Here is a 21,900-nt window from a genome sequence, read left to right on the forward strand (position 1 = left end):
AATAATAGTAATAAATTAATCTGTTAAAAAAAAAACATAACAACTAATTAGTGATTAGGATGCGAAAAGAAACCGGCAAATAATTAAGAAAACAAGTTAATCAGATTAAAAGATTAAATTTACCACCGAGATTAATGTTTTGACTGGGAAGCGACAGAGGGCGAACCTTGACATGTGTTTTATTCTTTTTCGCGGTGGCGCCATCTTACTGTTCGCTAGGAAACTTTTCTTCAGATTTTTGTCATTTGAGTGATGCGGTTGCAGAATTTGATTTTTCTTTGTGATCTCCTGGTTAAGGAGTTTGATAATTTGGTTTAATTGTTTCACTTAAATTACTGAAAATCTTGACGATGGCAGCTGAAGGTTCGAGTAGTAGTAGTGCACCATATTATTACAGTGAATTGGTTCGTAAGGATTTAATGTCATCCATCAATAATACACAACAACCACAACAACAACCTTTACAATCGCCTCAACAACAAGCTCAACCATTACAACACCTTCAGCAACAACTCTTACAACATCAACCCCAGAACCAACAATTGCAACAACAACAACAACAACAACAACCACAGTCACAGTCACAAACTCTACACCATCCACAACAATCAATCTACCGTGAACCCTTATACATGTTGTATGATGATTCTCATCGAGCTCGGGTGGAAGAAAATATTTACGAAGAGGTTGATTTTATGACTCTTTCCTCTTTACGTGCTCAATATGCTGATACCTTGAGTCTTCAAAGCTGGAGGAAAAAGGGTAGTAAGAGAACTCTCTCTGGAACATCTTCTTCATCCTCATTTACCCGGTGGTTTTCCACTAGAAAGAAAAATTCTCCCACCTTGAGTAATGAAGAGGAAAGTGCTTACATGGATGTTAAATTGTCCAAAAAACAGAGACCACCAATTTGTTTGCCTGACATACCGCCCACTGGATTAAGCCAAGAACAAATTAAACGTCGTTATATTGTTGGTTCCATTGTAGATTCTGAAAATTCCTACATTAATTCACTTCATCGTCTAATCAATGAATTCAAGAAACCCATGGAAGAATCAACTCCACCCATTCTGAGTCAAAATAAGATCAATACAATTTTTTACCGAGTTGAACAAATCCTTCAGTGTCATACAATTTTTGGCATTGCCCTGAGTCAATGTGTCCGTGAATGGGATGAGAAGGAGAAAATTGGTGATGTTTTTATTAATTCATTTTCCAAATCAATGGTACTCGATATTTATTCCGAATTTATAAACAATTTCACCAATGCAATGGAAACCGCTAGAAAAGCATCCAAATCAAAATCAGCTTTTGCCCAATTCTTACAAGGAAAAGCGACCTATAGTCCTGATCGTTTAAGCTTTTTTGGTCTAATGGTTAAACCGGTTCAAAGATTTCCCCAATTTATCCTTCTTCTAGACGATCTACTTAAACATACACCCTCCGATCACCCTGATCGTATGTCCCTTCAATTAGCTCTAACCCAACTTGAATCCCTTGCTGATCGGCTAAATGAACGAAAACGTGACTCTGAAAGGCATTTCGCTGTTAAACAATTACTAAAGGATTATCTTTCCAATTCAACAACAACCTCATCTAATCGTTACCTTCTCCGAATGGATTCTGTTTACGTTCTCGACCTTGACTCCTCCACAGGTCTAGTGTTGAAAACAAAATGTCGAAAGCTTTACCTTCTCAATGATATGCTTGTGTGTGTTAGTGTCCCTTCAAATAGGTTAAAATTTCAAGCATCACTTCAAGATGTGGATGTTATTGATGATGTTAAACCAGCAACCGACAATCTCATGGCTAATTCAGTCTTAAGGACCAAAGGTTGGTAATTCTCATTAATTATTCTACCAGCGAAATCCCTTAAAACCCATTGATTCATCAGCTAATTAACACTTCAACTTGAAATTGGAGTGAAAGTGAAGGAGCCCAAAGAAAAACAAAGATTTTTTTTTCTCTTCTCCTCATCAATTGATATTCACCGATAGGGGTCAGGCCAGAAAAAGAAGGGAAAATAAATCTATTGGATTTACCTTTCTCTCTATTCTACCCCAACCCAAAATGTTTATTCTCTTTCTATTTCTCTTTCTTTGAAAATCTTTTTCGCAATTTTCTTCTCTCAACAATTCATTTCAAGAGAAGAATATTATCTTAACCTGTTTCTCTATCTCTCTATCTCTATCTCTCTTTCTCTATTTTCTTCTTCTTCTTCTTCTTCTTCTCTCTCTCAACACCCTACTCATTTTTATTGTAGATTCTGTTTACTCAACATCAGAAAACTTTTCTCTTCAGAAGATTATTCTTGCGCATCTTTAATTCTATGTGATAACATTTAGAAGAAAAAAATGTTTCATGTTTCGATATTAGTAATATTTAATTCACTTTTATCACTTTTTATTATTCAATTAGTTGTAATTGTAACATTAACAAGATCAAAAGTAACGGAGAGAGAAGATGAGAAAGTTATCATCTTCATCAACGTGAACATCTATGACTAATCTTCATGCCTTTTCTCATGATTCCTTTGATCTCTCTCTCTCTCTCTCTCTCTCTCTCAAATTACTTTATTTATATTCTTATAAATAATATAATACCCTTACTGATGATCTGTCAAAATAAGATGGACTGAGTATCCTTGTTGACCGTTAAATTGACCTGATCCGATTTTTGATCTTACAGTCTCACGACTTTTTGATTAATCTTCAAATTGAAAACCTTCAACTTGGGTGACGAACCCTTCGGTTGTTATTACTCTTGATTATAAAGTATAAAACTGATGATAGAAAATCATCCAAATCCATCCTGATGCTTATCTAATATCATCTTTCATCATAATCTCAGTATCTTACTTATTTTCTTCCCTTCATTCAACTTAATCCATCTCCTTTGTCATGTTACCTGTTCCAACATTAATATATTAACCAATAACCTAAAGCTAATAACACTTTCTCATAGTTTACTGAGAAACCATTTTTTTCCCTACCTTATTGTTGTAATATTATTACATTAAAATCATTGAGAATTAATCTTTACCGTCATTAATATTATCAACAGAATCCCAACATTAGCTCAGAAATTCATAACATAACAATCAACCCAACACAACCACCACCCAAAGCTAATTTCCTCAGTGTATCATTAAGTAACAATCAACCATTGTTATTATCAAATTAGTATAATAATTAGTATATAATAATAATGATAATCCACACAGATTTATTATTTGTTTCTTTGCCATCTTGATTAATAGCAGTTAATTAACGGTACAAATTTTTAATTGGTTAATTTAATTTCCATCAAAATAGCAATTGAGCTTATACATAAAGAAAAAGTTGCAAGGTAAATTACACCTAAACGTCTTTAAAACAATTATGATGATAATCATTCACATAATTACTTTTGTCTTCTTTGCCTATCGGTATTACTATTACATGATGGGTGGAAAAATAATTAACAGTTATTTTCATCTTCACGTTAAGTCACAAATGATTACTTTTCCATCATGATCGCCAATTCAGCCCACAGAACATGAAAAAAAAAACCGCAATAACGAAGCATTGAAAATACATGATATTTATGAGTTTCCTTCTCAAGTGATTCCTTTTACTTTTTTCTCATCATTTTTTTCTTCTTCTTCTCTTCTTCATCTTCAATGATTGTTTACTTTAAAAACAATCAATGATTATTATCATCATTTGAATGCCTTCCGTTTTCATTATTATTATTATTATAACTACATTTATGTTTGTATGTCTCAAGTTTATATCTGGTTTGTAATCATTTCACTTTGCTTATATATATATGAGTAGCGATAGTTTATCATAATCATATGGTTACTAATCATTATCATCCAATTTTGTTTTCATTCAATATCATCTTCCCATCATCATCATTTTAAGTTAAAAAAAAAGGCAAAAATCATTTGCGTGCTATCAACCAGATAATAGTTTCTTTTAACCCGGTAAACGTTATGATGTTTATATTTATTATTTTCATTCAATTGTTATCTTAATATTGAAGTAAAATCTTAAAGAAAGAAAGAGATATTGAATGTTTTTCTCTTAAAGAATCAATTTCAGGGTAATTTCATCAATAAATATTGAATTTAATTCTGTATTTTTTTATTTTTCTCTATGCGAAAATACTTGATATCAATAGTAAAATGATATTAATTGTAATCTAGTGTTTACAACTATTTTGTTTTGCATGATAATTGGTTAACTATTTTTCAATTTGCATACAAAGAGTTTAGTTAAACAACCGGTTAACTATCTCGTTTACTTTAACTACGAATCAGGTTTTAAATTAATGATTAAAATACATTGTTAATCATTTTGTTATTATTATTGTTGTTGTTGGTCAGTACTTCATCCTTTTATCTTTCATTTGTCTTCCGTGTTTAGATTGCGTGGTGGTGGATATAAGAGTTTACTCTATGTTACAATAGTTAATTGTTGCTTTTGTATTTGATTTTTTTACTTTTATTTTCTCTCCATTCATTTGATCATTTCATTTCTAAATTGTTAGTTAATTAACTGCACCACCTTTTGTGATCCTTACTAAATTAATTACCTTGTTATCAAGTCAATCATTTAAAATTATCATTTAGACACTATTGAGTGTATGTGTCACTATTATATCATTAGAAGTGTCATTAACTTGATTATCATTTAATGTAATCAAAATTTTTGTAACACTGGACAACAATATCATCTCTCTCTCTCTCTCTCTCTCTCTCTCTCTCTCTCTCTCTCTACTATTAAACAGTTACATTTTAAATGTTTTAATGATGAATTCAATTAATTATTATCATTAGCATCTTATTTTCTTGATTATCCCAATCAACTTTTACAAACTCCACCAAGTAAATTGTTATAATCATTATGATTACTATTTATTATTATTAAGTTATCATGTTTGACATAAAAAAAATAATCAGTAAAACTAATGATTGTGATAATGATGATTATGTTAATGGTCTCATGTTGAGAATGATGAAGGTGAAGATGAAGATGAAGATGACCATTTCTATTTATAATAATTTGTGATAACAATTTTTCTCAAGTGATATTTTCATCAATGAATTGAATCTAATTAAGATGAATGTTTAGTATTAATTGTATTGATAACTGAAGATGTTAACTAATCAATACCAATTGTTTTTAATATTTGAAATTATTTATTGATTGAGATGAATCACCGATTATATTAATTCAACTTGATCACATTGATACTTCGATCACGAATTCTCAATTGAAGTTCGATTAACCTTTGATACTTATTAACCTCATTGATCCAACTTCTTCTATCCACTCGGAATCTCAGGATTTTCTCTATATATATACTTTCCAATGTAGAATTGATAATTTCACTCCCACCATAATCTCAGGGAAGGAACATTGTAAATCATTTAGAGTTTATACTTTGTGAGGTAACTTTTTTTCTTGGAGTGGGAGGCGAGGGTGGTAAAAGAAAGAATCGCTCATAATGGTTAATCGATAGGACTTTTACTCTCCAATGATTCTTACCTCTCCCTCTCTCTCTCTCTCACACACACAAACTCACCCAGTAAATTTATATAAATGATTTTTCTGTCACCCTTTTCATTTTATCTGAATTTTTCAGTATCTTCTCATGTATTTAATCATGATGAAAATTGATTGAACATTAAAAAGTCTGATACAAAGATGTGAGAAATCATTATTTTTGTCTTTTCTTTCAGCATAAACTATTGTCATTTCCGCTTCCTTTTTGCTAGAATCCTATTAGATAACAAGTAACCATAATGAACTTTACACAATTTTCTCAATGAAAAATAATATTTATTCACTTACGATTGTACAATATTAAATTGTTATTTATATATCAATAGAATGTTGAACAATTTTTACATTGTTAAATTGGGATAATAAACCAAATTACATTACCTAATTACTTTCCAGGACGAAAGTCATCATCATCTTTGCTCACTAATTTTCATTCAATGTCATTGACAATTGATTCGTTGACCTAATTGTTTTGCCCTTTTATCATCATTTATGATTGTTACCGTTATTATTAATAATAATAATAAAATAATAACATTATTTTTGATGATTAACTTGATTGTGTGTGCCTCTTACGTTAATTCACCATTAACAACAAAAACTTGATTATTATTATGATGATCACGCTTAATCAAATTCACCATCAAAGTCCGTTACTTTGCTGCGTGTTTTTTGTTTACGAAAAAAACAATATTATGACAATTGAAATATGACGGAACTTTCAAGTCATGCTATCATCATCATCATCATCTCCCAATTCAATCAAATATTGAACCATGATTTCCAATAATTCACCTAATTACTATCCTTGACCATGATGGTAAATATTTCTTTTCATCGGTTGATCAATTGAAATTTTTTTTCTTGTCATTAGGATTAAACGTTGATTTAGCAATTGTTGCCATTAGTTTGTTTTTAATCAATCAACAATTTTATTCGAGATGTAATTTGTTAATCTGATGGATTAATAAAATTACTACTTGTTGATTACTTTTGATGTTTCAATTGATTTCAATCCTTTACTTTATTAATCATTATCATTATCATTATCATTAATTGATTAGTTTTAACGATCAAATTGAGACTCACTTGATATTTTATCCCGCTTTCTTTGTAATTGTTTTACTGATTAAACTTGTTTGATTATCATGACTCATTGGTTGATTAACTGGATGATCTCACTTCATGATTTGGATACAAAACTTAGTATTCATGATTTTCATGATATTAATCTGAGTATTCAACTTGAATCTACCCTTACTTTCATTTCATTTTATAAATATAATTATTTTTTTTATCTACTATTATCACTCATTAATAAATTATCCAGCAATCAACATCAAAATGGAAACATGATTAACTTAAACTTGATCATTTCTTATCCGGATTGTGGTTGATTCATTTTTTTTACTCTCTCATATGTACACTTAATTACAATTCAATCTGATCGAAAGTTTCATTAATGGTTTACGATGAGTTGATCAAGGAATGTTAATTGTTGCATAAATTGAGGATGAAATATTTTATTCTTGATGATACCATCATCATCATCATCATCATCTCCATCTTCATCCTTATTCACAACAATACCTGAGGGATTACCCTCTACATCATGATCCACACCCTGAATCTTTCTGTCTGTTGATTGATTTTTTCACTTTGTTCGTTAAGCGTTATCACCTAATTACGTTCATTTCAATTGCTCTAGTTAACTGAATTATTGCGTATTTATCAAATTAATCAATATTCTTATACTAATACCGATTCAGAAACAATGTTTCACTTGATTTCTTAACTTTTTAAGGTTTCGTCAGATGAATACGAGATGAAAAGATGATACGAACTTGACTTATATCGATATTAGATTACCATCGATATTGATTGTTATACTGTTCATTGATGCTATCCAACTATTCATTAATAATTGTTTAATTAAACAATCAACGTATCTAAAATTATACAACATCAATGTTACCACTATTTACGTTACAATTTATCAATGTACAATATAATTGAATGTAATAGTCAACCAACTATTTCTTAACTTTTTGATTAATAATCAGCTTCACTTTAATTTAACCATTTCTGTTGACAATTAACTTCATTTCCCTGATAATTGTCATACTTTTTTCTCATTTGATTGTTCTTGTTTTTTTTTCCTGTCACAGAAAACTCAATACAATTTGACTACATAATCTTATAATACTTGATCGTGCTAATGTAACCATCATTAACTAATTAACCAACTATAGTGATTTTCCCATCATGATGTTTATCATTAACACAATCATTATCATTGAAACAGTGATGATTATCATTATGATATGATGATAATCATTACCAAGATAATCTCTCCTTAAGTCTTGATAATGTTTCTTTTGTTAACCTATTGATCATGAGCAATTTATCGTTAATATTTAACTATTTTCTCAGCACGAAACTGAATCACTTTTCATTGTTGAATGAAAATTGAAAAAAAAATGAAAGTTTTACTCTTACCTAATCCATAGTTAATCTGTTTCATTAACTTTTCCCTCTCTACTTATTATTATTACTCTTCAATCATTTATATCTCATTACAATCAATGATTAACTAATCATTGATTCTTGAATTTTGATATTCAAACTTTTTTTTTCTTGCTAAAGCAAATTAAATCTCATTAGAAATGAAGCCCAATTGATTTAGATTGAGTTGTTTTCTTCTTGATTTTGATTCAGATGAAATTTCAGTAATTATTATTACAATCAGACTAATTACCGATTAGAAATTCATTTAAATAGTAACTATCATCTATAAATAATTAATATTATATTAAATAATAGTTTTAATTATCATCAGAAAATAACTTAATCAAGATTTATCATTATTCAGTTTTCTTATTCTGATTGTCTCTAATATGGTTCATCAATATCAGACTGAATCAATTGATTGTAAACTTTTCTGCTTTCCAATCAGCTTATTTAACTAAATTGTAAACAGGTTTTAACAACAATAATCAACCGTAATTTGATTAGTTAAAATCATCTAATTCAATGACAATACAATTAGGTTATATTGAATATTTATCAATTCTTGTAAATGGCCAATATCTTGAGACTAACAGTTTACTAGGTTAACCATTTTATTAGTGATTTTTTCTTGGACTATTTTGATTAACCGATTATGATTAAATTATCATTTTTCACCGTTTACGCGATTTACTTTGATTAAGAAAACAATTCTCACTTTAAACTGTTAACTAACCTAATTACCTTGATTTGATTTTGATTATTTATGTTATTACTTTTCAATTGATTCCACGTACCAATCAAATTGTCTTAATCATTTTTTTTCTTCATTTCTATTAATACTAATCAAATGTTTCATTTAGGAATCATATAGTTTCATTTCTGACCTTAATTAATATCTATTTTTTTCTGTTAATTTCGTACATTTAATTTTCATTTGATAGTTGATTGTTTATTTACTTGATTCAATTTCTTTAATGAATTATTTAGTTGATTTATGATCTTGTCAACCCTTTGACAATCAGATCTTAGTTACTTGTGTGTCATTGGGAATCTTGGTTTACATTGAAATCGTTGATCAAATTTAATTTCATTTACTGATTGTCTACTTTTCTCGTTTAATTTATTTAGTTCATCAAATTAATCAACATCATGATCAATTCATGATGAGATATTATCAAAATGACTTTTAGTCTGATAGTTTCTATTATTTCTTAGCATGTTAATCTGATAGATTTAAATTTCATGATTGATTCACATGGGAAACTAAATTGTGAATAATTAGATTTATACAAAAACTGTAATAATAACAATACAAATCATAGACCAAAAATTTGTTTACATTTCAATTGTTGTATTTATATTATTAAAGTACATGACATTTAATTTCTATTCAAATTAAATAGTAACAATTTACGGGTTTTTAAACATTTTAATTACAAATGTCACCAAATTAAAACCAATGTTTGGCAAGTTTCTTGTTCTCTCTTTTATAATTGTAACAATTATAATGTCAACATTAATTGTTTACGTTTTTACGCTTGTTGTGAGCATTAATTGTTGATAATAATGATAATAATAGTTTATGTATCATATATAATTTAGATTGATTATCTGACCAACTGAGGATAAAATTTTGACAATCTAAACCATTATATTAATCTTAATCTATTCTCATCATAATCTCATTCCATGGTTAAAATGTTTCATCATTGCTATTATTATTATCACAATTGTAATCATGATGATCAGTTGATTATGTGTAATTGTTGTTGATGCCCTTTTCTTGACTCCAATTGTTTAACAAAAGGAAACTCAATGTAACGGAAAATTTTTCAATTTGAATTACATTCTAACGGTAACTAAATTGTTATCCTTTGAAAGGGTATCACTTTTTTTTATTACATCAAAACAACCTGAACAGATAATGACCATAGATTCCCAGATAAAAGCTTCTGAATTGATTATAATTATCACGATGATGATTATTATCATGATTATAATGAAATTTAGTGAAAAAATTTCTTCAAAAATGAAATAATCAATTACTAACCTATTATGTTAACTGTAATCAATGTCATTCACTTAAACATTGTTTCCCGATCTTATTTTGTAAACGTCTCTTGGAACCTTCAAAATACACTTGAAGTTAATTTGATGATAATTATGATGATTATCTAGATGATTTTAACTTCTGGACTTTTCTCTTGGCACCAAGTAATTTGGTCAATTTCATATATACAGGGAAGTAAGTTCCAGTTTATATGAGGTCAGTTTTATGTATATAATTACTGTTAACAGTCAATGAGAAGGTTATGAAAAAAAAATATGATATTTCATTTATTTATTACTTTCGAAGATGAAAAATGTTCTTGATAAAAAGTGATACACTTGAAAAGCGTATCCAATCATGATGATTATCATCAATTTTAACATCGGAAACTTGACCTGATTGATTTTTTGCTCCAATCAACAGGATTGATCAATACAAGTTCTTGTTTTGTATGTTATTTTGTTGATTATCATTTAATTGTTAACTTATCATTTATTAAATTGCTTCAAACTAAACATGTTCAAAGGCTTAGGATTGATTTTCCTTTTCCTGTATAAATAATATAACCTAACTAACTTTAAATCCTATCAACTACTTCATGATTTTTGGTCAAGTTGCAAAGGTTATAAATCTTGACCATGATTGTTGTTGATGATACTTGACTTTGATCAATTGATTAAAGCTACGATTTAACCGTATTATATTCAGTTCCTTGTCCACTTGAACTTCTAATATTGCATAGAAATGTTTATATACCAACAATTTAATTATAATTAGCGGTTCTTTTGCTACTTTAATTGTTTCTTTTTCTGTTATTTTAAATCATTAACTCTATTTATGACACTCGAGAGATCAATTAACTTTCAGGTTTTTTTTTGCATCTACTTGATTCTTGGTGAATTGGCTGAGGATTTTTTTCATCATCTTCATATTCATTTCTCCTCTTTCTGTTTTTATTACATCTTCTTCCACCATCTTCACTTGCCTCTTTTCTCACTCCCGAATCTAATTCAATATTGTTCAGGATAGAAAAATATTGATTGGGATTCTTATTTGTGGTGCATCTTAATACAATTTATGTAGCAAAATATGATGGAATCAGGATGAAATTTGGTTTATTATCTCATTATTTTCCTTGATTGAATAACTTTTCCTTGCATATTGAATCCATATCCTTATAAAGACTCGAAACTTATAAGCCTTATAGTTTTTATCGATAACTAATTTCATCTTTTTTTTCTCTCTTTGATTATTATGATAGATTCAACGCCAACATCAACATCTCCGCAACATTGTACAATTGAACGGATGTATTGTGATCTAAACAATTTAATGCATGATTTAGAAATGATGAGTCGGATTAAAAATCTCATCTCATCTTTACGATTTGAATACAATGGATTATCACATGAATTGGTTGAACAATTATCGCGACAGATTCACAATGAGATACGTCGTAAAGATAATCAGATAACACTGATTGATCGTAGTTGTTTCCAATTACGAATTAGATCAAAGAACTTTAAAGATACCATTTGCATTCAAATGTCCGATCCAGAGGCAAAGAAAGACTGGCTGACCGATGTACGTTTAGCAAAATTATCCTTAGATCGTGCCAATAATCCAGCCTGGGATATCGTCAGTGAAAATCTATCCTCCTCCAGTGGCAATATCAATGCAATAACTCAACAACGAGTTCCTCTGTTTGTTAAGTCACTTCCCATTTTCGCAACCACTGAAGGTAGTCAATTAACCTGTGCCCTGTATTATAAACTGTACCAAGGTTTACCTGGATATGATGATACTGGATCAGGTGTATTGTGGATATGTAATGTTAATGAAAATGGTTCACAACTTGGAGCATTGGCAACCAATGATTCTGAAATGGCTCTTATCCATTCATATGAACTTTGTGATTCTCATGTTACCTGTCTTGAACTGGTGGCTTCTGATTTAATTTGGATTGGGTTGAAAGAGGGAAGAGTCATTATTGTTGACGCAAATTCACCTGGAGAATGGCGTCAAATTGCAGCTCTAGAGATTCCTGGTGAAGTTTCTTGTATCAAACAATTTAACCAGTATGTTTATGTTGGCCTTACCTCGGGAGTGCTAACTGTCTATGAAATTGATAGACTTGAAGATCCAATTATTTTATCTCTTAGTTCATCTCCGGTTACCTGTTTACTACCTATTGGTAAAGATATTTACGCTTGCTCATCAACCAAAATATGGGTTATCAATGGTGCTAATATTGAGAAAAGTTACTCTCTAGTTCCTGAAAATGTTGGTTCCACTGTCTCACTTGACGATCTAGTTATTAAAGAGGAACCTAAACCTAATCTACTAGCTCACTGTGGTATCGGTTTATGGGTTAGCCTTCTTAATTCATCTATAATTAAATTGTATCATACGGAAACTTTTAAACACCTTCAAGATCTTAATGTAGCTCCTAATGTAAAAAGAGTTCTAAATGAACCTTTAACCAATGATATTCCAATCCATGTAACCGCCATGTTAGCCACTCGAGGGTTACTTTGGATCGGTACCTCAGTGGGTATTATTGTAACCTTAACATTACCTCGACTTCAAGGAGTTCCTTTAGTTTCTGGATGTTTAAATGTCGCACTTCATCGTCACATTGGTCCGGTTACCATTCTACTTAGTCTAACACCCGGAGTAACCCTTTCACCGGTAACCAATCCCTCAGGTAACCCAAGGGGAGGTGACAAATCTCAAGGCCATGGAACAGATCACCATTCCAAGCAAGAAGATGTGGAATCAATTTACGGGCTTTATGCAGATTTGATGAAAGTTGGCGATTACGATGAAGTTAAAAAACCCTCTGGACAAACAAATCTTAATGCAACTCGTATGACTTGGGATCTCTCTAATATGACAATTTCAGATGACTCAACCTCCGAGTCTGCCTCAAGCAGTGCCATTTACCAGGACAATCATCAACGATCTCATGGATCAGCCAATACAATACCATTAACAGCTCAACAAGGTTCAGGCCATACATCACCCAAAGATGTAAATAATATTAATAATTTAATGTTACAAGCAGTAGTTAACCAACAACAACAATCACAAACCCAACAACCTCAGCTATTACAACAAAATCAACCTTTACAACAATTACAACCTTCACAACTTCAACCTAGCCAACAATTAACAGCATTACAACAATTACAACCCCAATCCCAACAATCTGATCCTCAACAACTACCTCGAATGGCTGCTAATTCATTATATGATTCCAAAAGGTCTAAACCATCAACTCACGGTTCTGAACCTAACATGGCTTCTACCTCGTCAACAATCAATCATCGTTCCAACAATGCCTCAATTTACGGAACCAATGGATCCGTAAATTCAGTGCAAAGTAATTCAGTCAATTTAAAAACCGCTCTTCTCATGACCGGTGGAAATGGTTATAAAAGAGGATTAATAGACAATCCATACTCAAGCCAACATGCTCATTGCATAATCTGGGAATATAAACTGTGAAATTTAAAACGTTTCGATCTTTTTTTTTATCACCTAAAATCATCAATCGGCGTGAACAATACAACAAACATTAATATCTCACTTATTATCATCTCTTCTGGTTCGTTTCATCTTACAAATGGCATTTTCTTATGAAATTCAGACAACATTCAAAGGAAAACAATACAACAACAAAAGATGCACAAATGATTCTTGGATTATCTTAAACACCCTCACCAATACACCAGCACCCACTTGGATTTACATGAAACGATAATATTGAGCCAATATTTTCTTATGTTGTTGTAAAGTGTTGATTAACTTGAACCACTTTAAGAGAGATGAAAAAAATGAAGACAATCCTTCAACGACTCCACCTTAATTATTAATTATAATTTTATTATTATTGACCACTTTCAGGTCTCTCTCTCTCTCTCTATCTCTTTTCAAGTCACTAATGTCAGATTACATAATGAAATCGTCAAATCCACAACAATCAAGCTTCTCAATCAACAAACTGTTAACAACAAAGAAAACAAAAACAACTATTATGATGACGACGATGAAAACGATAACTTATTCTTTCCAACAATTATCTTTTTTGGCCTACCTTTTCAAGACTTAAAGCTCATTCTTCTTGTCTCATCTTTTTTTCGCTGCATTTATCATCCACATCATCATTAATATCATCATCTTCTTCCTAAAATCTTCTACTCTTTCACATAACTGTTCCTTATTCTCATCAATGTCATAGAGAAAAACATTAAATATTCAACAAAAGACAATACTGATTACATTCTTACACTCGCCAATCTACATCCTTATCACCATCACATCACCACCATCATCATCACAATCATCATCATTGCAATCATCATATCGTCAGCATCATCATTTGCCATTTTCAATCATCTCATGCCAATCATCTCACCTTCATCATTTATATATGAATATAAATTTATATCTTCATAATGTGTGGATAAACAACCCATGAAAACATTGGAGATAATTAAAAAAACTATGCATTTGTTATGTGCAAGAGAAACAAAAACGAACATGAAACAATTGATATTAAGAGAAGGAGTCAAAACAAAAGGATTATCCCCAATTTCACTAATCCCAAGCTCTCCCTTTCCGGAATATATTTATTGATGTAATTAAGGAGATTGAAGAAATCACAATTAAAAAGGAGATATTGTATTCCTTTTGAAAATATTTAAATCCACAACAAATAGGATGATGGTAATGATGTTTATCATGTGAAAATATTTTGTTTTTTTTATTACGTTATTGATGCGTTTGAATCTGATGGGTTATATTGTAATCTGTTGAATGAGACAAACACATAACTTATCCGACAATCAACAAATTGCAACATTTGATGTGACCACTGGACACACTCTTCATTGAGATGGAAACTCTTATGTTACTCTGAACCAAATAACCGAGTCCACTCAGTTGATGACCATCATCATCATCATCATCATGGGGAACCATTGGTTAGATGGATGAACCCAAAGATCAAAGGCCAAGTTAATTGATAGAAATGTAAACCAAATCAACAAACAACAATAACCATTGAAAGTGAAAGGATAAACGTTTTTCTTTGTCTTGGTCCAGAAGGAGTAATAATAGTTAATTGTTGAAAGATTGTCATCATCATTTTCTGCTCCGATTTGCATTTTCATCCTCGCGAAATATAAATACTAACTTTTCTCATCTTTAATACTGAATCATCTTTTTACTCACATCATCAGCGAATTCACAATTTATCACTACAATAACTTTCTATCTCTCTCTCTCTCTCCACCATGTTCCAGTGATTCTTTTCTTTCCCACCACAATCGAAGCTCATCCAACACAATGTCACACAGAATTGGAAGAAGATAATTACAATTACTAATAGAAGACAATGAATGATTATTTTTCAATTTTTTTCGCATTATTTTCAACGCTCATTCAACTATAAACAAAGAAAACCACCAACTTTATGGAAAAGGAAACAAAAGACATTTAAACAATCAAAGAATCGACACAAAAACACCCAAACAATTTAAATATCGATTTCGATGAAAAAAGAAACATGTAAATCTTTTTCCTTTTCCTGTTTTGATCCACAATGTAAAACATTTAGAAAACAACAAAGACAGAGAGTGATTAACCCTTTTCTCGTTCTCTTTCTCTAATTATGATTAAACAATAAACAATTTGTAATAAGAATTAATTCTCAATCTTGTCAAGTATTAATCCAATTATTTAATTTCAACGATTAACCGAATTAGAAACCAAGTCGTAAAAATTGTGACAGTTTATCTCAACTTATTCTTTCATTTTCTTTCTTTTATTACTTTTATCGCGTTTTCATAGTTAATTGTAATTAAATTTACGTATGAAATCTAAATGATTAAGATAAATTATGTAGATTGGATTGATCTTTTATCCTTCACAAGGAGGATAATTAACTTCATCTCATGGTCAATTGTCGTGAATCAAACTCTCTGATCTCGAACAGTAAATAACAAACATTTAATCGTATCAACAATTAGAAATCACAATGATAAGGAATCGGAAAAATCTTTAAATCAATTGATTTGTTTACTGTTCAACTTTTCTTTGTATTTGAGTTGCACAATTGTTACATAATTTGTGTTTAATTAACTAATTGTTAGTTAGATGATAATCTCAACATTTGATTGGGAAACACTTTGGACGTTGGTCTTTTCGTCCACAAGTCCAATTGTGGTGGGGAAATCAAGCTCAGTGGTGATGTTGATGAACTGGTGGCGGTGGTGGAGGGTGATGAGGATGCGGTGGGTGCGATGGGTGCGGCGGATGATGAGGATGCGGTGGATGATGATGAACTGGCGGTGGTGGTGGAGGCTGATGTGGGTGGGGTGGAGCTGGAGCCTTTCTGGTCACTGAAATAACCACTGGAACTTGAACTGGCACTGGAACCACGACTGGAGGTTCAGGGTGGTGAGGGTGATGATGAGGCTCCGGGTGGTGGTGAGGATGATTAACCATTTCGATGATGGAATATAGTTAATTAAGTCAAATACAAATTCCAATTAAGTTCAGTACTTTGAATGAAATGAAAGTGAACATAAATCGTTGACAATTAACCTTTTTTATAATAAATTGAATTACAATCGTGATTTAAATGATGAGTAATTGGAAAAATCAATTGAATTGGTTTAATTATCTAATTATGTTTACCTAATTAAAATTGTTTTATCTTCAATTGAATTAATCAGATTATCAATAAACCATAATTATGAATAATATTTAATTGAATTACTTGTAAAACGAAATAATTTTTCATAATGATTAACTGGAATCATTGATTATTAATCAAATTGGATTGACTAAATATGGACACGATTAGATTGTGAATAAGGATAAAAAGTGAAACATTTTGATTTGGTAAAATTTTAATTGTTGGGATAAAAACAATTCCAATTGTAATTAAAGACAAAGTTTACCATTTGTCATATGATAGTAAACAAGTCAATTGGGTTGTCTAAATGATTGTTGATTTGATTGATTTATGATTAGATCAATTAAATTGTCGATTTAAAAGGATTTGTGTTAATACTTGATGACTTGAAATCAACTCTTGATTGTTGATTGTGATCAATGATAATCAATTATCGATCAATTGATCAGAGGAAAAGATGATTACTGGTAACAATAAATGAAGAGGAAAAACCTGGAACAATTTAAACCGATGGCGTGATAATTGTTGATCAACAAGTGTAATTGTTGAAGATAACTTGTAATTAACTACTAATTGAGAAAACGGTTGATACGAATGATTTAATTAACAATTCCATGTCAGTAGCTCGTTTTGAAGCAACTTCCAGCACTTCACCGTGATTTGGTTCATCAACCGAGTCCCAATCCATGATTGTTTTATTGGTAACCAAAGATAAACCTAAAACTTTGAGGCCACAATGAGCGGCAACGGTCACTTCATGAGTTGTACTCATTCCAACAGCATCGGCACCAAGTAGCCTGATGGCTCGACACTCGGCCACCGTTTCATAAGCCGGTCCAGAGACCATAAAGTAAACACCCTTGCGAACACCTTTCTCAAGACCTAACTGGACGGCAGTCGATTGGAAAATGGACATTAGGCCAACATCATAAGCTCGATTTAACGGAGGAAATCTGGGTCCCCATCGATCGTCATTCGGACCCTTAAGTGGACTGTCCCCTGAAAGACCCGGTAAACTAATGTGATCTTTGATTATCATTATATCACCAGCGGCAAAATCGGGATTCAATCCACCAGCAGCATTGGTAACAATTAGAATCTCAATTCCAAGTAATTTCATCACTCGAACGGGCAAAGCGCATTTCCAGGGTTCGTATCCTCGTACGAGTGGAATCGACCCTTCATAGCGACAGTGGGCACACCACTCAACATGCCGAATACAAGTAGACCATCGTGACCAGCGACTAATTACAATTAAATTAAAGAGAAAGTTAGAAATTGGAAAATTGATTTTAGAGGAAAAAAAAATTCATTCTTACCTGTTGATTGTGGGAAATCAGGGATTTCTTTGTATTTAACAATTTGACTGTTAATCAGTTGATCAGTGATTCCATTTAAACCTGATCCACAAATTATACCTAATTTAGGTTTAATTGTTGTCTTACTTGAGATGAATTTAGCAATTGCTTCAACTCGTTCATAATTGTAACTAAATTCATTTGGTGTTGATTCACCGTTACAATTAACACCATTATTGTTAATTGTAAGCTGAGTTGGAGACATTGTCTCTAAATTGTTAACAGGTATTTACTTAAATAAACTTTAAAAACACAAAAAAATCTGTTATGTTGTTAGTTGAGAAACTAAATCTAATTTGATTGTAATCACTTTGTTTCAATGGTATCATTAAATATAACAATTAATTATCATTACAATCATTGATTTTTATTTGATTACTTTGTAAATCATGTTTATTATTATCATTAACCATGGAAAAAACTTAAGAGATTAATTAGAGACACAAAGACGGTGATAATTGATTAATAACAGTTAAGAAATTAGTTCTTACCTGTAACAATTAACAATAATTACTTTAATTGGTAGACTTGTAATTGGATGATAAGTTAAATCTTATTTGTTTACTATCAATATTATACAATTAAAAATGATTACAGTAATTGTCTAATTACATCTTTTTCTTTCTCTTAGTATCTTGTTTTTATTACTATTAATTGTTGATTTAGATAAAAAAAATTGATTATCATCCATTAGATTAATCAAAACTAAATTATTTCTCAACTTTAATCAACAATTTATCTTTTTTTTAAACATTCACATTGAGATATTAAGCTTAATACTTGACTTAAAGTTGATCAAGTTTGGCATTTAATTGTCGTAATAAAGACAAATTTGAATTGGATTAACTCGACGATTAAATTGTTAACAATTAAGAATTTTGACTATTTCACCGAAAGTTTTTGTGAGAATAGAATTTTCTCTCGAGGAATAGCCCAAGTGCTATTCTCAGAGCATTTTCATTTTCTTTTCAATTGTTTCAATTTTCCTCTCTTATGATAATTAGTTTTGTCTCCTTTTTGTTGACTAATTTATTTTCTAATTAAATTGATTCTTTTAATTATGGTTAAAGGTTCACCTTCAAGTTCTAAATTAAATTGTACAGATAATGTATGGAAACGTATGTTTACTCCTAATTCTTCATGGGAAGATAAGGTAAGACATTGATTCAATTTGTTTCTCTTAATTTTCATGATTCTATTGACCAATTTAACTGTTTGATTATTTGTTCAATTTGCTTAATTGCAGGACCAATTTTTGGATGTAATTTATTGGAGTAGACAAGTTTTGGCCATTTTCATGGGAATTATTTGGGGATTTTTAGGTATCTTCATTGTTATGTTTTCAACATTTCTTTTTGTACATTGATGATGTTGGAGATTTTTTCTATTCCATAATAGATTAAGTCATGTGTTTATTTTAATTGAAATTCTTTTCTCTTTCCAGGAATTACCGGCTTCTTTGGTATATCTTCTTTTGTTGCTCTTAATTCAATAGCAGTTTATTTGTATTCAGGTGAGTTTCATCTTATTGATTAATTGTTCTCTCAACTAATCCGTTCTCCTTTCTCTCCTTTCAATAGTAAGATTTAACAATGACACTGAAGATATAATGGAATTTGTGAAAGAAGGTTTCATGACATCATTTGCTGGATTTCTGGTAATTTCAATCAATTAATATTTTCTTGTCAATATTCTAAATTTACCTTAACCTATTTAAGTTAAAGAACTTGTCACAATTACTAATTGTTTTCATTTAATTCTTCCCAATAGGTGACATGGACCATGATGTATTCAGCGATTTATTTTTAACATCAATTTACTCAAAATTTGATTTAGATAATTGTCTAGATATTTTTGATTTTTGTATAAATTATTTCTTATTGGTTAACTGAAACCAATTGAATAAATGGATTGTCATTCAAGTGAGATGAGAATCACCTGTATTCATCTTGGCCTTACAAGAGATCTAATCAACTTTCAGTTTGGTCAAGTGAAATTACGGTTATTCTCTAACTGAGAATAATTATAATCTGAATTCAATTTAAATGGATCACGAATATTGGTGATATTTTCTCCATTCAGATCATGGAGAAAAATCTTCAGTCAAAATAATGACAAATCAAAAAAAAAGGTAATCGAGGTCAACATTAGATCCTAATTGATTTTCAAATTGAATCAAGGTGACAATTTATTTTCAATTGAAAAAATTTTGATCTTTTTGTCAACATTTTTACTAATCGCTTGATCAATGTGATTAACTGTAATTTCACCTCTCTGGTTACAAACTCGAACCGAAGTTCATTTTTTCGGTAAATTAGCCTGGAAAAGTGGCCTCAGAATGGAAACTCTTGTACATTGACCTGAAGTTAATTGACAGCATAGATTAAGGACTAATTCTTGACGACTTAATCTCATGATTGTCACTCGTTTACAATTCACTAGGATTGATAACAATCAACTCGATCGGAAAAACACTGTTGACAATTTCACTAAACGAGAACGATAATAATTATAAAAAAATGACATTTCGAAAATAGTGACAAATGAAATGTTACCCAAATTTAACGACTTTTATCAATTATTTCAAACAGGGTAGATTAATGAAATAGTAGATTTATTCATCAATAAGATTTAATATCAATGAAACTCTCATGACATTCACCAATAAGATGATGAATCGAATTTTTGTTTTTGATGAAAAACGATTAGTTTTTTGTTTGTTTTACCACAAAAAAAAGCATTAAGAGTTTCTTTTCACATATGTAAGGCAAGTTTGAAAATATCATGTTCCACAAAGAATGAATCTCCGAGAGGCTTTAAGACAAAAACCTGGTTAAAGGTGTGAGGTGGATCATCATCTGTTTTAAGTTGACCAAGAACAACAATTAAAACACCTCCATCAAAGGTTGGCTGACAATCAACGGTGGTAACAACATGTTTTATTGTCTTGAATGTTAATCCTTGTAATTTTTCCATTATTTTAACTCGACCCAAAAGCTGTTCTCCCTCAAATGTCATCAGAGAATTGGTTTCCTGAGGGAGAAAAGATTGAGAAAAGAAAAAGAAGGAAATAAATAGAATAGAAAAGAATGATGGAAATAAAGAGAAATCAGACAGACAGACATGGAGAAAGAAGAAGAGAGAGAAAAAAGAAAAGTCAGAAAGGACATAAAAGAAGAAGAAAAAAAAAAGTAACAGTTAAATGGAGAACAATTTTGAATTGGAAAAAGACAAATAAGCTCTACAAAGATAACCTCGTGTTCTATGGTAAAGTAATTAGAAGAGGAGACAAAGAAGTTGGTCAAAGGGGTGAAGAGAAGTGAAGAATTGGTCAAAAGTGGACAATAGATAAATTTGGAGGAAAAGAAGATGAAAAGGAAATACAAGTTACCGAATAGAGAGGGAGGATACCGGCTCTCAAATTGGGATCATCGAATAAGGTGTAATATTGTTGAACGAAATTTTTTCCAATCTCAGCGTAATTAGGATTGAGTGTCATGATTTGTGATTAATTTGATTAGAAAATGGGATTAAACAAAAGGGATAAAAGACTGAGAAAAAGTAAAATGAACAAACAAAAAGTAAACACTGAATGAGAAAGAAAAAGGGAAAAATATTGAAAAGAAATTCAAGTTGTTCTTTTTCCCTCCACCAGATGGAACTTTCAACTCTTTTTCTATGGAAAAATGTAAATATTTTAACGATCCCTTTGGTAATTTT

General features: G+C 30.6%; 4 protein-coding genes across 4 annotated transcripts; 2 read left to right on the plus strand and 2 right to left on the minus strand.

Annotated features, from left to right (window-relative positions):
• Positions 1-240: 240 nt before the first annotated feature.
• On the plus strand, positions 241-15,829 carry LOC128392347 (rho guanine nucleotide exchange factor 10-like). Its single transcript, XM_053352364.1, has 2 exons — positions 241-1,833; positions 11,378-15,829. Exons 1-2 carry the CDS (start codon positions 351-353, stop codon positions 13,624-13,626), a joined length of 3,732 nt encoding a protein of 1,243 aa, XP_053208339.1. The 5' UTR covers positions 241-350; the 3' UTR covers positions 13,627-15,829.
• A 352-nt stretch (positions 15,830-16,181) lies between these two features.
• LOC128392374 (purine nucleoside phosphorylase-like) lies at positions 16,182-18,539 on the minus strand. Its single transcript, XM_053352392.1, is given in 3 exon segments — positions 16,182-17,983; positions 17,986-18,066; positions 18,142-18,539. Coding segments are annotated over 3 exon segments (924 nt in total). The 5' UTR covers positions 18,386-18,539; the 3' UTR covers positions 16,182-17,384.
• A 593-nt stretch (positions 18,540-19,132) lies between these two features.
• LOC128392392 (respirasome Complex Assembly Factor 1-like) lies at positions 19,133-20,102 on the plus strand. The gene is made up of 5 exons (XM_053352417.1): positions 19,133-19,333; positions 19,427-19,502; positions 19,625-19,693; positions 19,761-19,837; positions 19,951-20,102. Exons 1-5 carry the CDS (start codon positions 19,241-19,243, stop codon positions 19,987-19,989), a joined length of 354 nt encoding a protein of 117 aa, XP_053208392.1. The 5' UTR covers positions 19,133-19,240; the 3' UTR covers positions 19,990-20,102.
• A 675-nt stretch (positions 20,103-20,777) lies between these two features.
• On the minus strand, positions 20,778-21,788 carry LOC128392384 (probable nuclear transport factor 2). The gene is made up of 2 exons (XM_053352405.1): positions 21,572-21,788; positions 20,778-21,213 (listed from the first exon to the last, which is right to left on the minus strand). The coding sequence occupies exons 1-2, from the start codon at positions 21,677-21,679 to the stop codon at positions 20,935-20,937; spliced, it is 387 nt and encodes a 128-aa protein (XP_053208380.1). The 5' UTR covers positions 21,680-21,788; the 3' UTR covers positions 20,778-20,934.
• Between the last annotated feature and the right edge of the window lie 112 nt (positions 21,789-21,900).

The sequence above is a fragment of the Panonychus citri genome, unplaced genomic scaffold (genome assembly GCF_014898815.1).
Source record: "Panonychus citri isolate SS breed McGregor unplaced genomic scaffold, ASM1489881v1 Contig00011, whole genome shotgun sequence".
Taxonomy (NCBI): domain Eukaryota; kingdom Metazoa; phylum Arthropoda; class Arachnida; order Trombidiformes; family Tetranychidae; genus Panonychus; species Panonychus citri.

What these genes read in the sequence shown, in the direction of transcription:
- LOC128392392 (XM_053352417.1), top strand. Translation starts at nt 19,241, where the DNA reads ATGGTTAAAGGTTCACCTTCAAGTTCTAAATTAAATTGTACAGATAAT. An exon ending in AATTATTTGGGGATTTTTAG is followed by an intron (nt 19,503 to 19,624) that starts GTATCTTCATTG and finishes TTCTCTTTCCAG; the next exon opens with GAATTACCGGCTTCTTTGGT. An exon ending in AGCAGTTTATTTGTATTCAG is followed by an intron (nt 19,694 to 19,760) that starts GTGAGTTTCATC and finishes TCCTTTCAATAG; the next exon opens with TAAGATTTAACAATGACACT.
- LOC128392347 (XM_053352364.1), top strand. Translation starts at nt 351, where the DNA reads ATGGCAGCTGAAGGTTCGAGTAGTAGTAGTGCACCATATTATTACAGT. An exon ending in TTCAGTCTTAAGGACCAAAG is followed by an intron (nt 1,834 to 11,377) that starts GTTGGTAATTCT and finishes TTATTATGATAG; the next exon opens with ATTCAACGCCAACATCAACA.
- LOC128392384 (XM_053352405.1), bottom strand. Translation starts at nt 21,679, where the DNA reads ATGACACTCAATCCTAATTACGCTGAGATTGGAAAAAATTTCGTTCAA. An exon ending in GTATCCTCCCTCTCTATTCG is followed by an intron (nt 21,214 to 21,571) that starts GTAACTTGTATT and finishes TTTCTCCCTCAG; the next exon opens with GAAACCAATTCTCTGATGAC.